Source organism: Silurus meridionalis, chromosome 2 (assembly GCF_014805685.1).
Source record: "Silurus meridionalis isolate SWU-2019-XX chromosome 2, ASM1480568v1, whole genome shotgun sequence".
Classification (NCBI taxonomy): Eukaryota; Metazoa; Chordata; class Actinopteri; order Siluriformes; family Siluridae; genus Silurus; species Silurus meridionalis.
This window is the reverse complement of record NC_060885.1, coordinates 28,921,132-28,946,056: the sequence shown is the minus strand read 5'-3', so window position 1 is coordinate 28,946,056 and position 24,925 is coordinate 28,921,132. Positions and strand designations below refer to the sequence as shown.

At 39.5% G+C, this 24,925-nt stretch overlaps 1 protein-coding gene and 1 long non-coding RNA gene across 3 annotated transcripts; one reads left to right on the top strand and one right to left on the bottom strand.

Annotated features, from left to right (window-relative positions):
* The first annotated feature begins 1,970 nt into the window (after positions 1–1,970).
* On the top strand, positions 1,971–24,071 carry LOC124402722. 2 transcript variants are annotated; one of them, XR_006928778.1, is made up of 7 exons: positions 1,971–2,131; positions 2,232–2,271; positions 3,219–3,287; positions 3,422–3,610; positions 21,250–21,268; positions 21,446–21,520; positions 21,815–24,071. It is a non-coding gene; the product is annotated as an uncharacterized LOC124402722 (long non-coding RNA). The 2 variants fall into 2 exon arrangements; XR_006928776.1 differs by lacking the exon at positions 21,250–21,268 and having other exon boundaries at positions 1,972–2,131.
* LOC124402713 (zinc transporter 10-like) lies at positions 5,209–14,272 on the bottom strand. The gene is made up of 4 exons (XM_046875889.1): positions 12,641–14,272; positions 9,585–9,653; positions 8,716–8,955; positions 5,209–8,628 (listed from the first exon to the last, which is right to left on the bottom strand). The coding sequence occupies exons 1-4, from the start codon at positions 13,314–13,316 to the stop codon at positions 8,207–8,209; spliced, it is 1,407 nt and encodes a 468-aa protein (XP_046731845.1). The 5' UTR covers positions 13,317–14,272; the 3' UTR covers positions 5,209–8,206.
* Positions 24,072–24,925: the final 854 nt, after the last annotated feature.

The window sequence follows — 24,925 nt, the reverse complement described above, 5'->3', positions numbered from 1 at the left end:
AGGTCTGGAGACATACTTGGCCATTCCATCACCTTCAGTTTTCCTTAGCAAGGTAGTTATCATCTAGACGGTGTGTTTGGGGTGGTTTACATGTTGGAAAACTGTGATCTGGCTCATTTTCTAAAGTAAGGACATCATGTTCTGCCTTAAAATGTCACAGTACATTGTACATGAACCACAGCTCCCTAGTACCAGCAGCCCCAGACCATGATGCTACCACCACCATGCTTGACTGTAGGCACAGTTTTCTTGGTACTCCTCACCAGGACATTGCCACACAGGCTGGACACCATTTATAATTCATGCTCTTGGTAAGGTTGTCTTCGGCCGAGTCTCATTGATGCACGTGGGGAGCAAAGGCTGGCCCATGTGGTCTGGTCCAACCGATTAGCTACTGTAGCTCAATTTGCTGAAAAAGGTAATGCTGTTAATGCTTGACAGGTCAGGACACAATATTAGGCAGATGGCCATAATGTTATGCCTGATCTTTATGTTATATCATATCATATATCTTATTACATCGTATTATATTATATTGCATTGCAGTGATACTGGAGACTTCTCCCAATAACCCTATACAATTGTCTGCTTACATGACAGTTGGCTTACTGTATCAACGATGATAGGTTACATGTCGGTATTGTACATGCTGTTTAAGAGAATGAATAAAATCAGAATTTCAATCTCAGCAGAGATACGAATACATTTTGGGATGTGTGGCATCCAGGGACATTTCATCTACTGTCTGATGAACACCACAGTCACCAGTATGTGCAATTCCTTTTGATGTCTTTTGCTGCCATCTGCTGTCCGGAGAAAGAAACTGCTTTTACCCATGAAATCTCATCAGCGCCACACTTTTCTTTTGCTCTTTCATTTTCATTTCAGCATTTATTTCTAATTTTCGATTATTTCTATTTTCTATATTTTCTATTTCTATAAATAGTGGGGGGATTTGACCAGGATCAAAGGTGTCCTCAATGCTGAGAAATACAGGCATCCATCATGCAATAACATTAGGGAGGTGTCTGATTGGCCTTAAATTAATTCTGTAGCAGAACAATGACCCCAAACATCCAGTCAAAGTCATTAAGAACTACAATATCTTCAGTATAGAGAAGAATAAAGAGTCTGGAAAGTAATAGCTCCCACAGAGCCCTGAGCTCAACATCAACAAGTCTGTCTGGGATTACAAAAAGAAACTAGTTCTGTAGACTACATCTATAGAAGATCTGAGGTTTTTTCTCCAAGATTTTGGAAGAACCTACCTTAAAAGTTTCTTTAAAAACTGTAAGTGTACCTGGAAAACTTGACGTTCTCACCCCAAATATTGACTTGTTTTGGATTAGTCTTCAGACATATGTGTGTGTGTGTGTGTGTGTGTGTGTATATATATATATATATATATATATATATATATATATATATATATATATATATATATATACACAATACAATGCAAAAAAAAAAAATATATATATATATATATATATATATATATATATATATATATATATATATATATATATATATATATATATATATATATATAAAGGTATAAGTAAATAATCAGAAAGTCTTAGATCTGATTGTGTGTGTGTGTGTGTGTGTGTGTGTGTGCGTGTGCACGTGTGTTTTTTCCCCCCGTCCTTTACTTTTCACTGACCTTTACACCTCTTACTAAACACGTACACTATACATTGTGGAGTGTGTAACATGCTGTTTATACTATACACTCTGGGAGAGAAGGGGAAATGGATCAAGGTTGATTTTCCCAAACAAAGTAAGTTCTTGGTGTAAAGTCTAATCCTATTTTGTGAACTAAACCCTGGCACATGCCTTCATTTTGGTTTGAAGAAAAAGTTAGCTGAAGAAACAGCTGTGGGAACTACACACAGTACACAGTAGTTATGAGCTGATTAGTGAACTCGCATGTGTTAGAGGAGACAAAAAACTTTAGCATTGCCCAGAAGAGGAATGTGAACTGTGTAAAAAAGTGAGATTGAGATCTGCTCAGGAATCTGAGAAGGTGAAGTGTGTAATGAGGAACAGCTGAACTGAGTAATGGCAAGTCATCAGTGGACCTGAGCCACCTCGGCGTGGCGTCTGTCTCCTTCATTTTTAAACACTGGTTAGCTATAATTTCTTCCCCAAAGTTCAGAAGTATTATTTTCATTAATTTATACACTGTGATTTATGGTTGAAACTGTTAAAAATGTGTCTATTCCCAGGAATTAGGAGCCTCAAAGTCACATCCAGTGTGGATTCAAGGTGGGAAAATAGTTCACAACTAGTTGAAGACCCCAATAGCAACATGAAGCCCAATTAAGTGAAAACATTATAAATACAGGCACATTTAATGAATATATTGAATGATCTTGTAAAACCAACCAATTATACATGCTGTTCTGAGGTAATTTTTTACTACAATATTGCTAAATTTCAGCTGTTTCTTTCTAGAAGTGTGCAATCTTGTAGTCTTTAAATATACAAACTCTCTCTTTCGATGGGATGTTTTAGAAAAATTTTGCTGAGTTGCTGAAATTTTTACAATCTGGACCTTTAGTTTAGTAAGTGTGGTTTGTTGCTTTGTTAGTGTTTGAATTTGGTTTTATAGAACAGCCCTTACAGGGGCTGTAAAGGATTTATTGGGAATGGCTTTAATGGTCACTTTGGGTCTTTTATTGGGATTTGGTTTCTTTATATTGATGGCATGGTGGGTTCTGTAACCATTAAGGACCGAGACTTATTTAGTTTCAAGTTGCTTTGAAGCATTTATCCAATAATGTCTACCAAGCAGTTAGTTAAACAATTAGTACAAACAGCACCACATTATGGAGGAAACCACAAACCTCCAAAATCCTTTGTTTATCTCTGAAGTATTGGTCATTGGACATCTTTGCCATTAGAAGTCGTCCTTTTGTTAAAATTGTCAATGTTAGTGTAATTTATTTTGATTAGCATGAAAAACAAATGTAGAAAACTGTATACGAGCAATTAAATGAATGTATCACAGCAAAAGATTTTTTCCATGTGACATTTTAACAAGTAGTTTTGAGAATTTTGAAGCAACTGAGAAACTAATACTTAAAAAGAAAAAGTTGGTATTTACTGGACACCAATTTTAATTATTTCTACTGTGGTTTGATGACTGTTAACAGCTGATAGTTTGATTATCTGTAATCAATTTTTTTTTTCTTGTTCCCACCCACAAGCAGGGAGGACCCTTCTGGCTTTCACATGCTTTCAGTGCATTACCACTTCATCTTTGAGATACAACACACTAGGTAAAGAATTCAAAAAATATTTTCACTTACTGATTACCTTCTTTTTTTCTTTTCTTTAGAGACAAGCCACAAGACATGTTTCTGCTGTAAGTTATTGCAGATATAAACCTTTCCTGATGTCTCTTCCCTTACAGCCCTCCTGGTTTTTTTTTTTTTTTGGTTGAGTTGAACTTAATTCCATCTTTTCATGTAACCAAGAAGCCACAAAAGAAAACATCTGTTGTGCAAAACTTAGTGTTGCAGATCTGACACTGAAGACTCTTTTCACGAACAAATTAATCAAGTTGGAAAGAAATGAACAAGTGGACAAAACCGAAGTAATTGTAAGTAACTTTTACTATCTTTGGTTCTTGGTGTTTTTTTATTATTTTTTTTATATTTAAGTAGAGAGCGAGAGATTTGAGACTTAATTCTTTATCCCTCACGCCACCATTTATAATTGGTACTAATTGCAGTCTCTTCAGTCATATTGCAAATGTCTGATTCGATTCATAGAATGGAACATGGTCATATTTCTATTTGCAAATTAAAATTGTGTCCATACCACAGCGCTGTTGATTTCTTGGTTCTGATTGGTCAGTGTGTTTAATTTTCTAGCTTAGTGACTCTGGTTCTTTTGGCTGTAATTAAAATGACCAGTTACGTTTAATTAATACATTGTCACTTTGGCGTCTCCAGTGTAAGTGTTTTTTAACAGGCCTGGGTAAAGCTGTCTGTTTCTGACCCTGGAAAGTTTTCAGAAAGGCTACATTTCGAGTTTTGTGTAACAACAAGCAGTTTAAACATGATTGCATTTCTCTTGAATTGATTTCCTCTTTAAAATATTGAATAAACTCTCAATCATTCTTCTTGATGCAAGTGCTCGTGCAAATGAATGCAAACTCGTACAGAAATTCATGAAGAAAAATAGAAACTTCCAAAAGACTTGAATGTGAGGGTTCATGTATACGGTGTTCATTTGTTTGTGATGAAATAACTGCTTTAAACCTATTTTTTTGCTCAAAATGTAAAAAAAAAAAAAAAAAAAAAGTACTTGCCTTTGGTTTTGTGGGGTTTTGAAGAGCTTGGATGCAAAGGAAATGGTCAACCATGAGCGCATAATCAATTGGTGGCTTCTGATGTGGCTTCCCTTCGAGAGGATCATATGGATGACCTGTGCTTTTTCAATAGCAACTAGAACAGAAAATACGAGTCCCACACAAGTTTTCACTTACTAGAGCAGAGGTGTCCAAACTTTCCATCAAAGGGTCTCTGTAGGTGCAGGTTTTCTTTCCACTCAAAAGCCACAACTGATAGTCCATTGAAAAATGATCTAAACTGAATCTGGTGTGGCCTGGTTGGAATAAAAACCTGCACCCACTCTGGCCCGTTGTGGGGAAAAGATTGGACACCCCCTGTTGAATGACTGTCTGCGATCTCTGAATATGTTGCTCTGGTTTGTATCGTATTTATGAAAAATGGCTTCAGAGTGGACATTTTCTTCGAAGGAAACACCAACCCCCCAGCCCCTCCAACTGTTGGACACATAATTAGTAAAATATTAACTGTTCTTGGTTTTGTGGGACATTTGGACTCAACTTCTAGAATAAATGAAAGTTTTTAATGTCCATCTGTTAAGCACAGTGTTTACGTTCACCCAAAAGAGTAGCCTTAAAGGCTTAGTGTTTGAACAATGTTAAAACACGAAGCCTTTTTTGGGGGACCATACATTTGCATTTGTAACCCTCACACCAAGGGATGAACCGAAATAAAAAATCTGGGCGGGAACCGCAAATTCATGATGCGCCTGTACAAATGCGCCGCAAATTCTGTGTACTCTAAAGGTATTTAACAGTTCTTGAGCTTTTTTGTTACACTTTCAAGTTGGCAACTTTGGGTGTTTTGTTTCTGTGGGGGGAAAAAACATGGACGCAACAATATCTCAAATTTAATTTTGATTTTATGGAAACAAAAACCTACATTGCAAATGTTCTATAGAATATATATATATATATATATATAATATAAAAAAAAAAAAGCAGTCACATTTAAGACACTAGATTCGGCTGCTTACCAGACATTGCTCATTTAAAACGGGCGCAATTGTTAACACGGATTCACTTGCGTTCCTGGAAATGTGGGCCAGAGATTAAACAAATTTAAACCACAGTCATGTAGGAGCAACTCACACAATGATTTGTACAATGGACGTGGCACGTAATCCAATTTAATGATAAGATAGTGGATTATACATTTGTGATTTCAACATTGATGTAATGAGTAAGTCATACGTGCTTCACCATGTAACTTGTTTTTGGAATATTTTGAATTTGTTTTTTTTTTTTTTTATTTTGGAGTACTATTGCCTTTTTTTTTTTTTTTTTTTATTGGGGGGGTAAATGTGATCTATTCATCTTAATATCAATGTTTTTCTCTTTTTTAGCTTTTAGCCTGAATGAACACTGGAGCAGAAATAGAGCTCCAAAGTCAGCTATTACATTTCTGTTGTTGTTGTTTCCTTCAGTTACGTCAATACAATTTTAATTACCACTTGTTTTCCATGTTAATTTTCCATGGCAGTGATTGTTTCAGCAATGTCTGGAAAGCAGTGACATAAGGCAGGATCTGCTACATACCGGCAAGTCGGATTTGATTGAAGCTTGTTACCTATTTTTGTTAGTGATTTTCTTTCCTTGCTAAACAAAGTACACATTGATACAGTATTTACATTACATTCTGATATCATAATGTGCAAACGTGAACTCTCAAACACAATGCCATGTTGATCAATAATAATGACACAATTTACAATTTTACAATGATTTTTTCCTTCATAATAGCAATACCACCAAATTAAGGCACATATCCTGTTATATGTGAGGTAAAAGTTTTTTCCCTCTATAATGAGGTAAAAACATACAGCAAAAACTCAAGAAAACAACTGAATTTTTGGAAAATTATAATCCGAGGCCATGTACGACTCCAGAAGCCCTGAATTGCAGACCTGACTCCATGTTGAATTCATAGTTCATTCTTTTTCCACCATCTTGTTGGTCATTAATTTGACTTGATATTTACCATCATAAGGTTTGTAACCAGGCCAAATGTAGTCTGAATATTGCATGAAAATGATGGTGTTCTACTTAAAATAATGAGATGAATGAATTAATTCCCCCTGCACTTTATAGCTTAATTGAAGTTTTATATAATCCATAAATTATTGTTTAATACCACACCCTCCCTCAGTACGATATTTTTTGAATTAACATCTATTCCATATGCTAACATAACTTTCTGACTAAAATTCGATCTCAATCAAAAAGATTTTCTTTGCTTTCTTTAACTTTCATTTGTTGCTCGTTGTCATCCTTTCAATTTCTTTTTCTCCTTTATCCATCAGCTAGTGTTTCTTTAACCTATTTTTCCCCAGTCTTTACTCTTCTCCCTCTCTTTAATCATATTTCTTGCTAGTTTTCATTTATTTTCAATTTTCACATTGGTTTCCTTTTCTTTATTCTTTCAATTCCCTTTCCATCCTTTTTTGTTCACCTTATTTTTTTCAAAAAAATAATTTGAGTACTTTGGAATATTAGCATTACTATCTTTATTCTGTATTAGTCAAATTATTCTGCTCGTTGCTACATGGTGTTAAATAAATAGCCAAAGTAATGAGATTGAATTTAGGTTTTATTGCTAGTTTTTTTTTTTCTTGCAATTCAGGACTTTTCATTCAGTGCTCATTATGAACAAACAGCACCATGTGATTTAATATCGTAAGAGTCGACGAGAACGTGATCACGTCGTAGTCACAGTACAGGAAGTTTAATAAATACAGTAGTTTGCACTTGAGTACAGAATGGTCTAGTTTGTAAAGGTACCTGAAATAATCCAGCATCTTCACCCAGTAAGCTAACGGAATGAGGTTTTGGCTCGTATCCCAGACTCTTGTAGTGTTAAAGTCCTGTACAGACTTCATTCTGACAAATTATTTCATTAGTAGATATACAATTCACTTGCTACCTTGTGGTTTCCCTGTTCACAACTCCAGTAGCTGCACCCAGGCTAATAGTATGAGGCTATATAGACTCCTCAGGTTGCTAAACCTGTAACAAGTTAGCAGTAATGCTCCTAATCTCTTTAGAGAATTAGGGAAAGTATTTCTGTCTGAATTGGGTTGAAAATCTATTCGACTCCTTGAATGTCTTCTGAAACATTCCAGGCAGTTTCTCAGAGCCATGCTAGGCACGTTCTCTAACCAAAAAGCAGCAAAACAGTGTGCACGTGCACTAGTTCTACATTTGCACAACCATAGCTAGCAGCTAGTTAGCAGTGCCTGACTGAGGTTATATAATTACCTGGAATGTTCGAGGGTAGCTTTAGCGCAAAAATACAAATGACAGTGAACTGTAAAGCTGGAGCTTTTCCGCCGAATTTGCTCGGTTTTTATTTACGGATATTGTATAAAATCTTGAGCAGGGAAGAAGGACTTTGAATGCGTCTCTTTGAGGATGTAAAAATGATGATTAAAATGAATGTACAGATCAAGGCAGGCAAAGCCTGACTACAGTATACCGACTAGCCTATTTTTATATATTAAATATACATAGTCGCTAGGTGTCTGCTAGCCTATAGGTTGACTAGCAGTAGGGCTCGGGCAACACTTTCCTGAGTAAAATTTTATTATTTTTTTTTTTAAATAATAAAATCTATAATTGCATTATAAACGGGTGTTGATTAAACTTTTTTTTTTTGTTTACTGAACCATAATAAATTATTTTCTAACTAAACCAAAGTTCACTTGAGCTCAAGTGTCAAATGATTGCATTGCATTCTGAGGAAAAATGCACAGTCCCTCAGCTGTATAGACTTGAATGGATTCTATGGTTGTGTTTGAGACGTGACAGTTTTCTAGTTTAGTTACAGAATCCAGACCTGAAGGTTTAAAACGGCGTGCTCTCCAAGCGGTTTTCTACGTCCTCTCTCCGCCCCCGTGGCGAGTCTGTGGGTATTTCTCTGCAAAAACGTGAGACGTTCACTTTATGAAGGTCGGTATGGTTGTGAGTTTTGCGATCGGTAGGACAGCACGAATCCTTAAGGCAGTCGTAGGAGATGCACGGAGCGACGCAGTGGCTGTTCTCCATCTCCTCGTCCACGAACTCCATCTGAAGCGTGACGCTGTGGACTCCCAGGCGATGGAACACCTCTCTGATCTGCTTATGGAGGCGCCGGATTTCGCTTTTGGAGCTCTCCAGGTCGGAGGTCACTTTGACGTGCAAGGAGGCCACATTGCGATCTTTGGCCAGTTCCCACACGTGCACTTCGTGAATGCCGAGGACTCCGGGTAGCTGGCAAACGTCCTCCACTGAAAGGGAGAGGCAGAGGTAGGGGAAGGTACATCAGCAAAATTCCATGCTGACAAAATGTAATGCAGCATCGACAATATACTCACAGATCGTGGTGACGTCCAGGTCAGGTGGACTCATCTGTAGCAAAATCCTGCTGGTTTCTTTCACCAGAGGAACACCGGAGGCCACGATGATTGCCACCATGACCAGGGTGAGACTCGGGTCAACGTAACACTGCCAGTTACAGGGGGCATCAGGTGGCAGGGGCCGTACGTAAAACAGCGCCGAGGCCACCACCACCACTACTGAGCCCAGAGCATCGTTCAGCACGTGCAGTAAAACTCCTACGTGCAGGAAATCAAGAGTAAGGACAAGTGGGGATCTGATTTTTAGGGTTTTTTTCTCCCTGCCATTATTCAGTGTTTCTGAGCCTATAAAATCTGAAATTGGGAAAGCTGTGAAAGGGATCCCTACCCACTTAATGTACACTTTTCTGTTTTTCTCCTTATTTCATTTCTTTCCTTCATTATTTGGCATTCCTTTTTTTTTTTTTTTTTTGTTTTGCTCTGGTTCAACCCTTTTCCTTTTGCCCTACCACTTCTTGCTTTCTTTTCTTTTCTTTCCTCTCATCCTTGTTACTTTTCCCTGTCTTTCTTTTTCTTCAGCTCATCTCTTGGTCATTTCTTTTGCTTTCTTTTTTTAAATTCTCGGTATTCAGCTTCCTTTTTCTTGCCTTCCCTTTTTTCCCCCCGTTTCCTCACCTCTTCTTTTCTCTTTCCTCCCAGATTAGTTATTTGTTTGCGTTTTGTTTACAGATTATGGACCCTAGGGATTAGTACAGGATCCAAGCACCCCCTTTATTCTTCTTGATTCATGCTAAATGATAGGGATGCATCTACCCCCAGGAATCTATGCCCACTACAGCATAATCTGAAGCGCACACAGCATACAGGTGGATCTGAAGTTCTCCTACCTCTTATGTTGAGCGGAGGTCCTTCACTCTGCTTCTTATCTTGGTGGCCTGAAGCAGCCAGCTCAAAGCCTGTGGATGGACAGAACACAAGTGCTGAGCGCACTTGCCGCGATCACGCAGGTGCTTTACACGTCATTTACATGGAGCTGAATGGGGAGGACATGTGCATAGACACATGGACAAGGTTATTTGCAATCTTTTCTTTTATTCCACGCATCACTGCTTGTCACTCAGCCGACGCTTACTTTGAAATGTTCATTTGTTGGTTCACATTTTCTGTTTAAAAAAATGATACAATTTAGACCACATTTTGTGCTTTTAACCCTCATCTGACGCTTGTAATTTACGAACAGAAATAACCAGTCCGGCCAGGCGAACTGGGCAAACAGTTTTGGCCTAGGGGCGATCGTCTAGCTGCAGAGCGCCTCACAGTCTCAAATTTCTCGCAGAACTCAGGAATTCAATGCTCAACCGGATCGCTTTTTGGTCATCCCCCTCATTTAAGAAAACATCTACATGGTCTCACACCTTAGAGCATGCAAGGCATTCTTTAGTATTGCTACAGATTCAGTGTTTCTTGCCTACAGGTTGAAGAAAACCTGTAAGCCAGTAACTAGTTTGGAAGCTAGTTCGTGTATAAATATTTTTCCTACTGAATGCACTTTTTACCTGATCTAGGTAGTGTCACAGTATTGGAAGATGAATTTTTTTCTCAATTGGGGACGTCGATTTTAATGGCCATCAGATGTGACGGTGTGCAACTGTAACTTTAGCTTTCAAGTCATTAACCCAAATATTTGTTCTCTTGCCTCTCGGATATGTCAGAATGCCCCGCCAACCTCCAAACTCTATGAACTGTGTAAATTCTTCTTGGTTATAGTATCTATGGCTTAAATCGATCTCTGTGCTGTTGTAGTAAAATGATCAGCAACTTTGCTAGACTGAATCATCCATCTAATGACGTCTCATCATTTTTTTTCCCTTTTTGTCCAGTTATTGTTGCACTGCAGGTTTTCTGCCAAATTAGTTCATGCCCGTTATAGCAGATGTAAATATTTCCTCTAGCAGAGTGGACAGCTTATCGAATCGGTTCTTGAGGAAAAAAAATGACTGACCAATCAAAGTTGAGAGATTTAAATGTCAAATTTCACACAGTGTAGTCAGTCAAACTAAAGTGACCCCCGTTGGCATTCAAACTAATTTCACAAAAGACATGACTGGGCTGGTTCCCTGTACTGTCGTAGACATCTTGCTTCTGTACACAGTAGTGCATGACTGCAACACAACCTCCACACTGGTGGGCAGGTGAACTAAAGTTGACACAAATCCCCTGAAGATTTCTAGCCTATGCGGTATAGAACGACTTGCAGACGCCTCATCTGCGACGGTAAAGCTAGAGTCTCTTGTTAGTGTCCCATGAAAGCAGTGCGTATCCAATGAGGGTTAAGCGTTGGAAATGTACGTTCTATAAATCGCAACGTTACATAATGTGAGGATGTTGCGTTATTTCAGTTCAGATCTCTGTGACATTCGTTGTTCTCCGTCGTTCCCTGGGTGACTAATTAAACCGAGATGAAACACTAGAGAGCATCAATGACGAGGCTGTAAATGTGGAAACCAAAATGCTGAGTCATCCTGACGAGCTCGAGAACCTGATGCTGCGCTTCCACGTTATAAATCCAGCTTTTCTCTGCATTACAGGTTTCCTGCTGGTATCTTTTAGGCTGGCTAGCTTGGCTAACTATGGCGTCACTATTATAAACAGTTTTTACTTATTAAAAGCACAGTCTTAAAGGTTTTTATTAAATTATTATATAGGGAATTACTATGACAGAAGTCTCATTTCGTAGAGTTTCTCTTGGATGCACTGCTTCCAGTATGTGGATGTTGGGCTGAAATCTGTAAAGGCACTGGGCGGATTAAATTGGACAAAAAAAAAATCTGTGCTGCCATGTCAATCAGTAGATTGTACCTTTTTAAATTATATTAGCAATGGGTCTGTTTCTTTAATCAGATTTAGCATCAGCATTTTTCCATCCTCTGATTGGTCGGTTAGAGGGAAACTGTTACAGCCAAGTTCGACTGGCAAAACGCATCTAACGATCTGCACACATTAATACATCAGAGTTGTACAATTTTCCAGAAAACCTAGACATCATGAGTGGTCGACTAACCCGACGCTAGCTAGCTTGTCTCAGCCCGGGAAAGGGTTTGTTCCAGACCAGTGAATACGAGCGGTACCACTGGCTTACAGCCTCTGAGGAGCGGTGCAAATTGACACTGCATTTTTAATGTTTTTGTCCAAAATGGTATTCACCCTCCAAATGCAAAATACCTCTCTCTAATGCCATGTGTTAAATTGCATTTTTGTATAGTATTGATGGTTTCTATAATCGCAGACTTATTCCACCTCTTAATACCACAATCATGTCGCAAAGTCACCACTGAAAACCAAGTTGCCAAAGTGCAATTAGTACCATTGGGCAAATTGACAAGTGCAGGTAAATATGTACAGCAAATAATTTACAAAGGCTCTGGCAGTTATGTCATGCAATATGGTAATACATGTTGTGATGTCATCACCGTGCTCCTCCCACCACGCAACTACACTGTAGCGCATCCTAATGTTAAACTAAATTTCATGACAAATTTTTTGTTGCTACTTTTTAAGCATGATCAGTTTTTTTTTTTTCCTTTTTCCAAAAGAACTGCCCATTTGCTGAATTTTTTTTTTTTTAAGTTATTCCCTGGAACACACATTGTGTTGCTGAATGTCGCTATTTTAACCCCCAAAAAGTGTGCATTGGATTTAACACCCGCCGCCCACATGCGCCTTTAACAAAGGTTTTGCAAAACGTAACTATTTACATGTATATGTTTTTGCTTTTTGGGGGTGAGGGGATTCCGAACATGGGACACGTGTTCAAATTGGAAGCGGTGCGAAGTCCTAACACTTTTTTGGGGGGAGGGGGGTCACGTGACCATGTTTGGAATCCCCTCTAAACACACCGACGATACCGGAGATTTATCGGAAACTGCAGCACAAAACAGAGCACCTGCTTCGCCGTTCATGACGATTTTCCCGTCGCTGTCGGCGCATTTGTCGTGGCGCTGCTCTTCCTCATCCCCATCCTTCTTCCTGCACAGCCAGCGGCAGTCCTGGAACACGAGCAGCCCGACGATGTTGACCGCGAGTCCGAGAGAGCCGACGACCAATACTATGAACGGCTCGTCCACAGCCTCGGGCCGCGCCAGCCTCTTGACCGCCTCGGCGGACACGGAGAAGCAGAGCGCTGCCAGGAACGCCGCGTTGGCCAGCGCGCCCACCACCTCCGCCCGGGCCAGTCCGAATGTGCACTGCGGGGACGCGGGGCGCCGCGACAGTCTGCCCGAAGCCAGTCCCACGCACAGGGACAGGATGTCCGACAGCATATTGAACGAATCTGACACCAGCGCTAACGAGTTGCCCAGATAACCAGCCACGATCTCGGCTACGAAGAACACCGCCGTGATGACGAGCATGAAGATCAGCCGGCAGGTCTGGCCGCTGTAGCGCCCCATGGCTCCAACTGCTCCTGAGCTGTTCAGCTCACTGAGGAAACGCACGACGGGCGGCACCGTTAAAGTTCCCCGGCGCCGCCTTGCGCGCTTCCTCCTCCTCCTCCTACATCTCCTCCACCTCCTCCTAACGGGTGCAGTGCCGTCTCCATGCAACCCGTTTATTGTGTTCATTGTTACCTCCTGACAATAATTGTTGAATGGAGTAAAGGGCTCTAGATTGAGAACACCGACATGCACGTCTGATGGTGTACGTGCTGGTTCAAAGTCCTGTAGAACCACGAAGTCAATAAAATTAGCTGCGAGTAATATAGAATTTTATCTTATACACAGTACCGTAAGTCTTGAGCCACCATTGGAGTCAATGTTTTTGCAATCTTATGACCCTATATATTTATTCCTCAGTCTCTTTTTAGACAAATGCAACAGGAAATCTTTGCACCAATAAAGAAAACCTCACTTTCGATATTCAAAATTAGTGTTTAAAGTTCTCACACTTGAGCCATATCCTGAACCAGGTTGTCATAAACGTGAAGGGAATTGTAATTTAATGTAATTGGGAGACCTGGGGTTCCAGTTCAATATGGATTATAGCTCTATAGCAGCAGATCTTCCACTCCACCCCCATGTCAAAAATGTCTTCATCGAGCTGGTTTTGTCCACTGGGGTTTGGCATCGTCATGCTGGAACATGTTTGGGGTCTCCTAATTCAGAACCTTGTTACCACGTCCAAAGACGTCCTGTACAATTGTGTGGAACAGTTTGCAGAAGTACATGTGGCTGGAAAAGGCAGGTGTCCTGATAGTTTTGTCTGAATAGTGCATCTATTAATATTTAGAAATTTCATAAATTTACTATTTTATTCACAGGGGGCAGTGGCTGTAAAATGGGAAATAGACCTTGGATGGTGCTGAGGGTGTAGTCGCTGTAGAAGACTCTAATGGAAATCTTATTTTACGCTATATGCTTTAACACCGAACTCCTGCTATTTTGTGTGAAAATGGCTGCGATGTTCAAGCACGTCTAGAACAAGCCTGGTGTAACGGAGCTTTTTCACAGAATACACATGATTATTTGGTAATAATTGCATCATTCTACTCACAAGACCAAAGATTACAGAATTTGACTTTGCCCGTTTCCCTTTTTTTCCTGCAGATAAGAAAACAACCAAAATCATCCAGATGTGCTATTCAAGCTGTTGCATCTAAAAAGTCTCCTGGATTGGGTTGTTTATTTATTTCTCTAGGAAGTGCTTTATTGATGGGTCCGAAGTGCATCCCAGGGACGCTGGGTATAACGCTGTAGTAAAAGTTCGGGGTCGTTGTGGATCCAGGACCCTTGGGGCAAAAGGTCCCTGAATGTGCGGGTACTTTTGCTACGGTCATTATTATATTCTGTGTTGGACGCTTAAGTTTAATGATATCGTGGACAAAATTTTGGACACCTGACTAACATCTGTGTGAGGGTTTTTCTTTTTAGATATTTTTTTTAAAACATTGTATTCCACCTTTAGTCCCCTTTTGCTGTTAAGCTCCACTCTTCTTCTGGAAAGATGTTCCACTAGACTTTGTGAAGATTTGTGCTTATTCAGCCACAAGGGTGTTTAGTAGGGTTGAGGGTCAGAGCTCTATAGCAGGAGATCTTCCACTTGAACACATGTAAAGTATATCTTCATGGAGCTGGTTTTGTGTACAGGGCTTTCGCATTGTCATGCTGGAACAGGTTTGGGTCTCCTACAGTAGTTCAAGTGAAGGTAAAACTGCATCATTTTCCACTTTCCTAAAAATAATAACTGCATACGGCTGAAAAAGCCAGGTGTCACAACAGTTTTGTCCATATAATGTGTGTAATATTTTTAGGGAAAATGTTTTATTTCCAGGGATGGTGATCATAAAATTAGGAAAAACCCCTTGGATTGTGGTGTAGTATTTAATCGTTACATTATTGGTGACTCTTCAATAAAGTATTTAATACTATAAATTCAATAAAAGCGTAGTGTAATACTGCGTCTCAGTATGATTGAGTAATGTTTATTGCGTGTGTGTGTGTGTGTGTGTGGGGGGGGGGGGTAATACATGTTTGCATTAGTAGTGGTAGTTGTCTCTTTGGTCATAGCAGTAATAGTTAAATGAAGGTAATTGCATCATATCACTGCTAAGATGCCACTCTTGGGCCCTTGAGCAAGGCCCTTAACCCTCTGTGCTCCAGGGATTCTGGATCATTGCTGACCCTGTGCTCTTAACTCCAGCTTCCTAACATCACTGGGATATGCGAGGAAAAATGCTCAGTGTGCTGTAATGTACATGTGACGAGTAAAAACGTTTTCTTAATTTTATAATTTTTTTATATTGTAATTTTACACTTTTAGGGACTGTTTCGTAACGGGATATTTTAATCATTAACACACTGTTGAAAGCTTGAATGGTTTTCTGTAGTAGAATTTCTTCAAAAGATTTAGGGATGAAATATCCGGTTTGTTCTTTCATTCACAGGAACACCAGGCTGCAAGGTGAAGGGTGTGTGTGTGTGTGTGTGTGTGGAATCAGTGTAAAGTTGGAGGACGACATTTTCCTGTGTATAATGCTTCATCCTGGTTTCTTAAGGTTGTGCCAGGACCTGGAGGAAGTGTAGTCGTTTAGGGTCGTTTCTGTAGGTGTAGGAAACGCTTGCTCAGCATCGGGGCAGAGTCACCTGTGAGCAAAGGTTATACATAATCGTTCGTCATGCGGTGCTTTTTAGGACGACACCTGAAGTCAGATTGGAGAACTGACGTGTAAAAAATGGCTCCCTCGTGCAAAAGATTTCTTATTAATCATAAGATATAACGTACACATGGAAAACTAAAAGGCATTTAGTGCCGGTAATCCCGTGTGTTTTTATAACTCTGCTGATTTCTATCTTAGTTTTTCTAAAACTCCTGCAAGTTTGCAGTTTTAAATACCTGTGCTGCCTGTAAGACCAGTCTATCTAGTCATTCTGCAAAGCTTTAGATTAACGGTTTCATTTGAGCAACGTGTTGTGCATGAGGTTTTAAGGTCACTGTGGCCATGAGGCTGATAAACCGTTAGCACTTATTAACTTGAATCGGCTCGACTGGAAGTGTGCGTTAGCTACATAACTTGAATTGTCTGTGACAAAGGCTGAAGTCGCATAAAACCACCTTGAAGATAGTAGTTTAATTATAAACCTGGTTTTGATAAAGTCGACCCCCCACCACCACCCTCTCTCTCTCTCTCTTGCACACCTCCTGATGTCACCACTTGACTGCTGATCCTACAGTGTAAGTAATAGGACCATCAGCTCTGAAGTGTGCAAAACTTGAATGGAATTTCCCTATAGACTGTGTAAGCGGCCTTGTGTGTAGCATGGTGTCCTAATTTTTTTTTTTTGGAAGTAATGTGATGGTGTGGGAGTGAGGTGCAGTGCAGAGGTGGCTGTTTTTCAAAAAATGATCGATTTATGTCCTTTAGTAATAATGACAGCCCTCATGATTTAAGAGCCTTTTATTGGACCAATAATAGCCATATTTATCAAGTAGTATAAATAGTAACTTGAAATTTCAGCATGTAATAGAACTAAGGATTATATTTAAATCCCCCCTCCCCAAATGTGATGTATATTATGCAATATGCTACTCATGCTGTGAGATTTGATTTCCAATTTCTGTTTAGAGATTAGGTATTTTTCAGATTTCGTGTCTGGAAAAAGAAGTTTCCACAGATCTTTTAGAACTGGGGTTCTGGTTTTTTTCCTGCTGTAGGACGATATCTTTTAGTTGAAACACGGTGACTCAGTTTCACTGGTATATGTTCCTGCTGTGGCTTGCGTGCATTGTACTACCCCCAGCATGCTTCACAAATCCAAAGTCTCTATTAGTTCTTTGTTTCACATTGGTAGTTCTATTTGTTTAGAAAAAGAGAAATTTATAATTGTTTCATTGTCCTAATGTGTTTTCCATCTCGATGTTCATTTGCTTAAGATAAGTGATGTATTGGGTAAAAATGATAAAATTGCATAATATTTGGTAAAAAAAAAACGCTGCTCCGTGATGAGACAAGTGAAAAATCAGCCTTTAGGAAAGTCCGGCAAATGCAGCACTTCCTTGTTGTAACGTGACCAGTCTTGAGGCTGCCAATGAGTCATTAGGAACCAGTGACTCATGGTGCTGAGTGACATAAAGCTAATAGCAGTAGAATGTTAAAGCAAAATTAGTGGAATTTTTCTTTCTTTCAGAAATGTGTGTGTAGTGAAACGTATGAGGGGAAGCTGCATTCTCCTTAAGTTATCTAATTACAAGATGTAACGTTTAGAAGGTCAAAGCCATTATTTATTCATGGCTCTATTTTATGCCTTAATATAGCTGTGTGGACGTTGCAGCGGCAAACAGAACTGACTTTGCAATTTCGGAGAACCCGGTCTGCCGACGTGCGCCGCATCATGTTTGTAATTAGTAATTAATGCTGTATGCTCAGTGGTGGACAGTAAAGCAAAGCTACTTAAGCGCTGTAATGAAATACATTTGCTTCAGTAAAGGTACAGGTACTTTAACGAAGAAATTCCATTGCGGGAGACTTTAAAAAGTACGATATTTGACTTTGTAATGTAGCAAAGTTACTCAACTGGTCAAGCATGCAGCAAGCCACCACTCGAATAAAAAGGAACGACTGATTTTAGCAAAATAATAATAAAGTTTTTATCCAATCAGGGTAAAGCGCATGCCGTTTTAACCTTTTGGTTGCGGGTTAAAGGACATACAGTTCAGCGTCAGTTCAACAGCAAGCAATACATTTTAGAGAGAAATAAATGATGGAAGAAACTTCTGACTCCAACTTTCCACAACACCGGTGGCCTCATTTACGTGATTTGTTTAAGTTGTTGAAAAGGTTTTGGGCTCATGATTAATAGAATCATATTAATGCCACTGATTAATATCTATTAAAATGAACAGATTTGTGGGCTATGAGTAACAGTCTTTTCACAAAAACCGAGTTGGTTAAGCGAATGGTCTTGTGACAAAAATGATAGGAACATTAGTCATAATAAATCATAGTACTTTGGCGACTTGAGGACATTCATAGGCAAATACCTTTGTACTTTTACTCAAGTGAATGTTTAAAGGAAACTTTTACTGGAGTGATATTTCAGTGTATCTCTACTTTAACTCGAGTACACGATCAGTCTACTTCGTCCCCCACCTTCTACGCTGCGTTGTCTGCATTTAATATTTCTTTTATCTCTGACAGGTCAACATTTCATTTCCAAAAACGAATGTGTGAAATCGAAAGCACAGAAGGTTGTGATTCTGTGAGTAACTTTGTGGCCATACTATTAATTAATCAATTAATTGCCCAGCCCTGGTGTAAAGGCTCAGATTCCACTCTTCTGTCAAGTCTGTTCTAACCTGTGCCTTGAGAAACATTTGTTTGGTTTCTTTTACATACTTTGTACAACCGAAATCGTGTCCCTTTTTTTTTTTTTTTTTTTCCGTTGGTTGGTTTCCGATTAAACAATGTTTGAAAGAATCTCATAGAATCCAAGTGGAGGAAAGAACATGAATTTTACCTCCGGCGATGCAGGAAAACTTGAGCCAGTTTATTGAAGTCTGACCAGCAAGTTTGTATCTTGTGATGTTGTGTGACCTGTAAAAGTCGATACGTGGTGGTGTGACCTTTTTTAGAAAATACATGATGAAGTAACACTGATTATGGCGATGCCACTGGGCTCTATTATTGAACCCAGAATGATTTTTTTTTTTATAAATTCCCTGTTTATAGTGATGCCATTAGACTTTGAGTGTGGACATTTCTTAGATATGTGCTGTTGGGCAACCAGATTTGACAAATATAAAATCTCTTTTGGTTGAGACTCTAAAGATAATTGACACCGTGTGCTGATGTGGCAAAGAAGGTCTTAACAGCTCAAAAACAATCAGTGCATGGAAAGTCATTTTCCCCATTGCATCAGGCAGCATGACGATTGCAGACGTTTCCAGTGCTGGCCATAGGAAACATGTGAAACAAGACAGAGTGATGATGCTCCTTGATATCGAGTTTACTTTGGGGAATAGCATCTATAGAGACGTTGTAATCAGGCTCCCCTGTATAATTCTTCAGAGCGCTCCATGTAAAAGCAGAAGACTTCCCATTCCCCTCCCCCTGCTGAGGTCATGGAGATTTCCATCTGCTTAATTCCACATGGAGCTACTGTTCATGTGGGTGTTTATCCTGAAACGTTGCACACGAACTCAAGGGACCAGTCCAAACATTGCACGTTTGTTCGAAAATGAATGACTGATCCTCCCACCTCGCTCTAACGCGCTTTACTCGTGAAGTAACTGTGGGTTGATCGCATCACGCGCTCCTGGTGCATCACAGTGACTCAGCAGGTCACGTAGAGGCTCAGAGACTCATCCTCTAGAGACTTCTGTCAGGTGGATACCCGATCAGACTCGGCTGTGTAAGCTAGTGTTGAACCTGAACGTTGAGCAGTGGTTAAGGTGCTGGGTTACTGATTGGAAGGTCAGGGGTTCAAGCCCCAGTATCACCAAGTTGCCACTCTTGGGTCCTTGAGCAAGGCCCTTAACCCTCTGTGCTCCAGGGGTGCTGTATCATGGCCGACCCTGCGCTCTGATATGGGAAGAAAGAATCTCACTGTGCTGTAATATATATTTGAAAAAGGCTATTCTAATAAAAATGTGGAAACAAGTGCTCTATAGACCATGTTTAAAGCAGCCCATAAGACATGGATACAATAACAGCATTTCAGTACATATTTTGTAAGCACTAAATCTTCTGTGATTCAGGTGAGCTTTCGCAGAGGATTAAGCGTTTAAATATTACTGGGTTCCTGCATGTGGATATCATTAATAAAAGACCTCAGGTTTTCTGTAGGGTTTAAATCATTACCACAACACTGATGAACAGCTCAGTTTAATGTAGGTTAAACCCTTTTTTTTTTAGTGGTTGAGAAATACGTTGCCACGGATGCATACTATCTGGTTTCATGTGGCAATGACGAGCTTCTGCCAGGGGCAGCAATTTAAAAAGTGTAAAAATCGTTGGGGGAACGATTTACCTTTTTCTTTTTTTCCTTGGCCTCCCAAAATTCAAGACATAAAATCTATGTGGTGGGAATAACATGCTCAGTGTGTGTTTGTCCGCATCGATGCGTTCCAAAATTAGTGTGCTGATGCCTGACCTGTGAATTCGTATCACGTGAGGATGTTGGACCCAAAAAGATACCCCGTGGTGTGACCCCTTTTTAGAAAACACAAGATGAAGTAACAATTGATCTGGAATCAAAACTGCTCTATAGGTCACTTATGTGAACCAAGCAGTTTGTATTTAGTGCCCAATCATATTCAAATGCAATTAATGATTTAATGTCTATTTGTAATGGCTCTGAATATGAAACGATGGACAGATTGTATTTTCTTAATTTAATACACTTTTTACCAAGTCAAATGTTTAGGCAAATAATAATGAAAAATGAATCTGTACTTTCTGGTAGACGACCACATGTCCGAGGCTACGCCTACACTTTACAGCTCTGTGAAATGTTGCGCCAATGTCTAAATGCATCATCACTTTCAAAAGCCTCCATTTTTCACGGTCCACACTGCGGCACAAAAAAAAAAAACACGCCAGTTTCAAATTTGTCCACTTTGTCCACATGGAGACAGCGTTTTCAGCTTTTTAAAAACGCTCTCCAAAGTGGAGTTAAAATTATGCTTCGACATAAACGTGGTATGCACATAAAAAATAAGCACAAAAGCACTTATTTAGACAAACAAGTTTGGTGAATCATCATGCTGACCGGTTCATTTACTGCCGAGCTGAAACCATATGGCAGAGGTAATCAGGTTTTGGATTTGCATGACCATTGCAGGATGTTTCTTTAATTGTGTCTGGGTTTGATGGCTTTTTTTCCTTCTTAACAAGATCATGAACCGAATTTGCAACTCTTTAACCTAGCAAATGTTAAACGGGCAAATAAATTTTTTTTTTTTTTTGCAACAAAATGGTCACTATAAAACATGTTCTGTGTTAAAGGTAGTGCTGTCAAATATACTGCTAATTTGTGAACTATTTATTTTAATCATCCACAGATCCCTTGGACCACCTGCTGTGAGACTGCCCCAGAGCACCAAATATCCAACACCATATTTTCTAATGGATTTTTTTAGTCCTATATACAATTTTTTTTAATTTATTTTTAAATACCAAATGTATGGTTTTCACCCGTATTTATTGTATTGTAGCAATATTAATCTGCAATTTGTTATTCTTTCCTTTTTCTTTTAGTGAAGGATCTAAACCACCAGGGGGCGCTTTTGCATCAGATAAATGTACTGCCTAGAATTTGCTGGATGCTATAAAGTTGAGTAATGTGCCGCAATTTTGCTTTTGTCCTGTATTTCCAAACTGTGAATAACATATTTCCATTTTGCTACCTTTTTGGTCCAATATTAACCCAAGAAAATAGTTTTTACACTGTGAATAACGAGTACACTTGGCATTGGTTTTAGTGATCTAGTCCAAGCCCCGTCACACAGGTTCACCCATGTCTGCAAGTGTGACACGTAATTTCTGTTTATTGCTGTCGAATTGTTGTTTTTATAAAAATAAAAAAAATGCAAATCCTTTTTCTGACAGTGTTTTTAATTTTGGCAGCTGACTTCCAGAGCTACCGTGGCTTGATGGTTCCTATTTTGAGGACCATCCTGAGCGCGTGGTTGTTACTACCAAACTCCAACTAAGGACATGGAATCCTGTCTGCATTAGGATCCTAATGAGCTGTAGCTCCATCCACCAGAGGTCAGCCTACTCGATTATCCTCGCCACAGCTTGTTCCTGATTTATCCAGGCACGTTGCCGTCTCGTCTCCACTGCTGGACTTCTAGAACATCCCTATTTCTCTGGAACTGCTCCAAACAGAATGTCACAAGGCTCTTGATCTACTACAAACCAGACTTCAGTACTTCACATACTTTGAGACTAGTGACCAAGTGGGAGAGCAGCCAGCAGGTGGTGGTGGTCTGTGCTAGGCTGGAAACAAACCCTAGCTGACCAGCTCTCCTGTCTGTCCTCATGTCAAGTCAGCACCCTGGACAATGAATTGGACTATACTCTGGAGAGACGGTTGCCTTTGTCCCAGAGTCACGTCGTGGTGATAAGTTCCTAAGGCCAGACGTTAGGCTCTTTCCGTACAGACTGAAATGCGCCTCTGTGCACTAAGGCTCTAGGCTTTGGCTTGCGTGTTCACATCAAGGACTGGTGCAAGAAATCTTAGCTACTGTTCATCGTGGTGGGAGATTGTGAGTGTTCAATGCAGGCCCTTTTCTTAACACGTCTTACTCGCCGAACACTTTGTCTCCAGCACTAATTCTAAGGAAGCTCACCGTGACCTGCCAATGTAATTGGCGAACAGCCGGATGCAATGACTGTCAGTGAAGATTTCAACCATGTAAATCTCAACTCCTGCTCCCTAAAGAGGGGTAAATGTACTGCATCTGGTTTACACACACAGACCTGGGATTTTCCAGGCAGAACCTTCCCTCTATATGCCATCGAACTCTTTAATACCCATGGACTTAACTGAAACACACACATGCTCACTTATTTGCAATTTTTTTTCTATACTCAACTGTGGTTTCTTTTGGGCAAATGTGCACATAATCAGTATTAACATCGGATAATGTTTCACTCAATTGCTCATATTTGTACTAATTATGGTTAATTGCCTATTTGCATGAACTGTAACCACTTTAGGGTTTTAATGACAAAACCTCATGGAGTACACTTTTGGATCTCACAGTTGTTGTATGGAGTTTTATTTTCAGTTTGTGTGGTATTTATTTTTTTTTTTTACATTTTTATAATGGTGTGAACATTTCCAATGCTTATGTAGTGTCTTGTGTCTGTGGCTCGCTGCGGAGTCGCCGTATTTCTGAATGCCTTGTGTGGATCTGTAATTTTGTTTATCAAAGCAGAACGTTTGTCTGTTTTGTGCATTGGAAGTGATTTCTCTATTGTGTAAAATTATCTTGCATGTTGATGGAAATGTTGATTCTTGTATGGTTAAGTAAAGTTGTGGGGGTGGTTGGGGTCCTTGTTCTGTCTTTTTTTTTTTTTTTTTTTTTTTTTTCCTCCTCTTCTTCTTTCCTTTTTTTTCCTTTCCCCCCTCTTCTTTCCCCTCCCCCTCGGTTACAATAATTCCTTAATCTCCTTCATACAATATTGGTGTAATTTTGTGGGTTTTAAAATTCAGAGGAGCTCCTCTACCATCGTTCCATGCAGTTTGCTTTAAACCTGCTTTAATGGAGAAATGCACTGAAGACCTGTTAAGGAAGCTTGGAGTAGAAGCGAAGTCTTCTGTTGGAGGTGTTCCAGAGTGTGATTCCTTACTGCTGTTGGTGTACAATTTCCAATGAATCAACTTGACTAGTCAGTACAGAGTAACTAAAAAAAGACAAAGCTCTTCATCTTTGTTTAAAAAGGCCTACAAAAAAAATAAAAGTTTAGTGTGTTGTTATGCAACATGTCCATGCACAAATCACTTTTGTTTAATGGTATTACACTGGCCCTGAAATGTGGGAAGATGAACTTGTCCACTAAATTGTAACGATCAATACTCCAGCATTGTGGTTTTTGTAAAATGAGGATGTGGGTGCAAAACGAAAATTTATATAAATAAACGTCAACATGGCGCTATTAAAAGCTCAACTTCCCATGTGTGTGAATTGCAATGACGATCCATAAATGTTTCTAAAATAAAAACAGGCATCTCTCTGTGACGCTGCATCCCAGTACATAATGTCTAGTCATCCATGCGATGAGCTGCCTTGAGGGGGTCATCTTCATAAATGTTACAATATATATAATTTTACTTCTGGTATTTATGCAATAAAGCTGCACTTTTGTACTTTCATTTGTCTTTCATTCTATCCATCTTTCAGCACATAAGTACAGCTTAGGGCTTTAACCTGTGATATGCTGTTCTAAGTAGCTTCTCTGAGTTATCTTGTAGCGCTATGATTCTAGAGCAGAAATACCCAATCAGGCTTGGGCCAAAGTTGCTCTAGATGTCATGATTAGTTGAGTGAACTGTACCTGCACTAGTAGGGTTTGAATGACAAAAAGCTGCTCGATTCCTCTGATCGTTTGCGGTCATGAGGATCTCAGACATGGACTTGGCGTTCTGCACACTCTGATGACATGACTGATTTGTTGTGTGGAAATTTGTTTGTGGTGGTGGAGTTCTTGCAGGAGGAAACCAGCAGAGATCCTCAAACTGGGCTATAGGCGTTTGATCTAGATGGCATGTTGAAAAATACTAAAAAATACGGAGCGGCTTCATGTGTCTTCTTAGGGGTCACTGAATAGCTGCATTAGGCAGTGAACTCTACAATAATTAGGGCTGCTCCTTTACTTGAAGTTCTCCTGAACTAGAACTTTTGAAAATAAATCTGCATTAGTTGAACCAATAAGATGAACAATGCTGACCTAATCGGAATGTAACGCAGATTGGAAGTTATATATTTGGCCCACCATAGGAACAATTTTGGGCACTTCTTTCCTAGCAGGATCTTTTCACTCTGCAATGTTGCTGAAACCGTGCCATGTGAGAAGATTCCATTAGTACAGTGTAGTCAATATTTATGCTGTTTTGCGGTCTGGACTGTGGTTACAGGGAAAATATTTCCTGACCAATCAGATTTGAGTATTTACTATGCGCTGGGTATGTAGGTAACTCTTGTCAATAATATATATTTCTGAGCTGTT